The 2,315-nt window shown below is 48.8% G+C and overlaps 1 protein-coding gene across 1 annotated transcript in view; it reads right to left on the bottom strand.

The window, feature by feature from the left end:
• LOC118341875 (potassium voltage-gated channel subfamily D member 2-like) overlaps positions 1–2,315 on the bottom strand; it is a 54,889-nt gene that overhangs the window by 42,960 nt on the left and 9,614 nt on the right. Inside the window, exon 3 of the mRNA XM_035680281.1 lies at positions 1,437–2,315. Coding sequence (XP_035536174.1) covers positions 1,437–2,315 — 879 coding nt within the window. The remainder of the gene's footprint in view (positions 1–1,436) is intronic.

The raw sequence follows: 2,315 nt of genomic DNA, 5'->3' as shown, positions 1-2,315 counted from the left end.
GAGTGAGTGTGTGAGTGTGTGTGTGTGTGTGTGTGTGTGTGAGAGAGAGAGAGAGAGTGTGTGTGTGTGTGTGTGTGTGATAAATTAGAGTTGAGTTGATTCAGTTGAACTTGGGGAAACGTTCAATAAGCTGAAGATATTAAATTGAACCAATAACTGATCAAACTGATCAATTTAATTTCTGGTTACATTTTCAGTTTTTAAAAAAAACTCAAAGACAATCAACTGCTCCCAGTGCAGAACCATCAGAACCATCAGAACCATCAGAACCAATCAATTCCTCTCATTGATGATGTTTCAGACTCAGAAATAATAAAACAGCTTCTTTAATGCTGAAACCCTGAGTAAACCCGGTTCTTCCAGACAGAAAACTGAATATCAATAAATAATGGGACCAATAATCAGAATCAATGATGGCATTGGTATCAAACGGATCAGTTTCCATCTGTAACCCAGTCAGTGTATTGATGTGTGAGTGGAACCTTCATTATTGATGATCATTATTGTGGCCGGTTGCTGTAATCAATAACCAATAATCAATAACAGACTCATGTTCACACGCAGACGGAAACAAAACCATTTGTGTGAGTCTGAGCGCGCTCAGTTTCAGTTTCAGCACCACGGACAGAGACAGAAAGAACATAATGAGTGAAAGTTTAAACCAATCAGAGAGTCCGACTCCGACTCATCCGATTGTGTCTGATAAAATTACAGAAAATCCAAAGGGAGTTTTGAATGGGGACAAAAGCTTTAAATCTGCATCCGATTTTCCTTCATCATCAAACAGAGAAACAGAACAATGGTGGACTCATGAAAATGCAGCAAAAGTTAGAAAGAAACCCATAAAGTGCCTCTTGGATGCCCCCGTGGTAAATAAAACATGATTAATTGCCCTCTAGGGTGCTAATCCAAACCCTGACGAAGCTGTTTCACCAGAAATGCATCACAGTTTTTCTGTGTGCTGGTTCCCTTTTTATTTCTTGAGCTCAAATAGGCGGAGTCCGCCACCGGCTCCGACTCATCTGATTGGTTCAAACTCACAGAAACTTCCTTTGGAAACATCACAAACAAACATGGAGGACACTCAAACACAGGAAACACGCCATCTTTCTCCTGCTGCTAAAATTAAAAGAAATCCAAAGGGAGTTTTGAATGGGGATTAAAGATTTAAACTTCATCCCGATCAAACTAACTGACTTCACATCTGATCTGAACTTAACTGAGACAGAACTCCGACTTTAACCAATCAGCAGCAACCAGACTGCAGCTCAGGCCAATGGCGGAGTCCGCCACTGGCTCCGACTCATCTGATTGGTTCAAAGTGACAGAAACTTAAATTAAACTTAAGTTGTTAAATTAAATAAATCCAAAGGCAGTTCTGAATGGGGATTAAAGCGTCAAACCAACAACTCTTCGCACTCAGCATCATCACCTACCCGAGCGTCGTCATGGTGACGATGGTGTACCAGAAGGCGGCCGGGATGCTGGTGAACTTGCTGGCGCTGGAGCCCTTCTCGGCGTAGAACATGACGGTGGCGAAGATGATGATGGCCATGGTGAGGGAGAAGAGCAGGAAGCCGAGCTCGGACGCGCAACTCTTCAGCGTGTAGCCCAGGATGCGAAGTCCCGCGGAGTGCCGCGAGAACTTGAAAATCCGAAACACCCTGAAGACGCGCAGAGTGACGAAGGCGCCGCTGACGTCCTCGTTGTCGGTCATCACGAGGCCGATGTAGTACGGCATGATGGCCACCACGTCGATGATGCTCATGACGCTCTTCACGAACTTGTAGCGGCTCGGCGCGGCGAGCAGGCGCAGTAGGTACTCCACCGTGAAGATCATGACGCACGCGGTGTCCAGGCAGAAGAAGGCCAGCGCGTACCGGTCGCCGCACGAGACCTCCTTGACGCGGTTCGGCGCCGGTCCGCACGGGACCGTCTCCACCACGTTGGCCAGAACCGACACCGCGATGAAGAAGCCGGTGACGTAGTAGAAGACCAGCGCCATGGTGGAGGTGTGCGGGTTCTCAAAGGCGCGCCACATGGTCTCCCGGAAGCTCAGGTCCGCCGCGACCAGGTCGTTGGTCTGATCCATGTCCTCGTCGTCCTGGATCCGCTCCTGGTTCTCCCGCCGCCGGTCCTTGTACTCCTCGTAGCAGCAGTCCCCGATGATCTCCGGGATGATCCCGAAGAACGCGAGCTCCTCGTCGTACGCGGAGATGCACTCCTGCCGCGGGTAGTGCAGCTTCCCGGTCCGGTAGAAGTTCAGGATGTGGCGGAAGATGTCCGGGTCGCGGTCGAAGAAGTACTCGTTGGTC

Source organism: Morone saxatilis, unplaced genomic scaffold (genome assembly GCF_004916995.1).
Source record: "Morone saxatilis isolate NCDOM2014 unplaced genomic scaffold, NCSU_SB_2.0 Contig10, whole genome shotgun sequence".
Classification (NCBI taxonomy): domain Eukaryota; kingdom Metazoa; phylum Chordata; class Actinopteri; family Moronidae; genus Morone; species Morone saxatilis.
The sequence above is the reverse complement of the archived record's forward strand: the minus strand, read 5'-3'. Positions and strand labels throughout refer to the sequence as shown.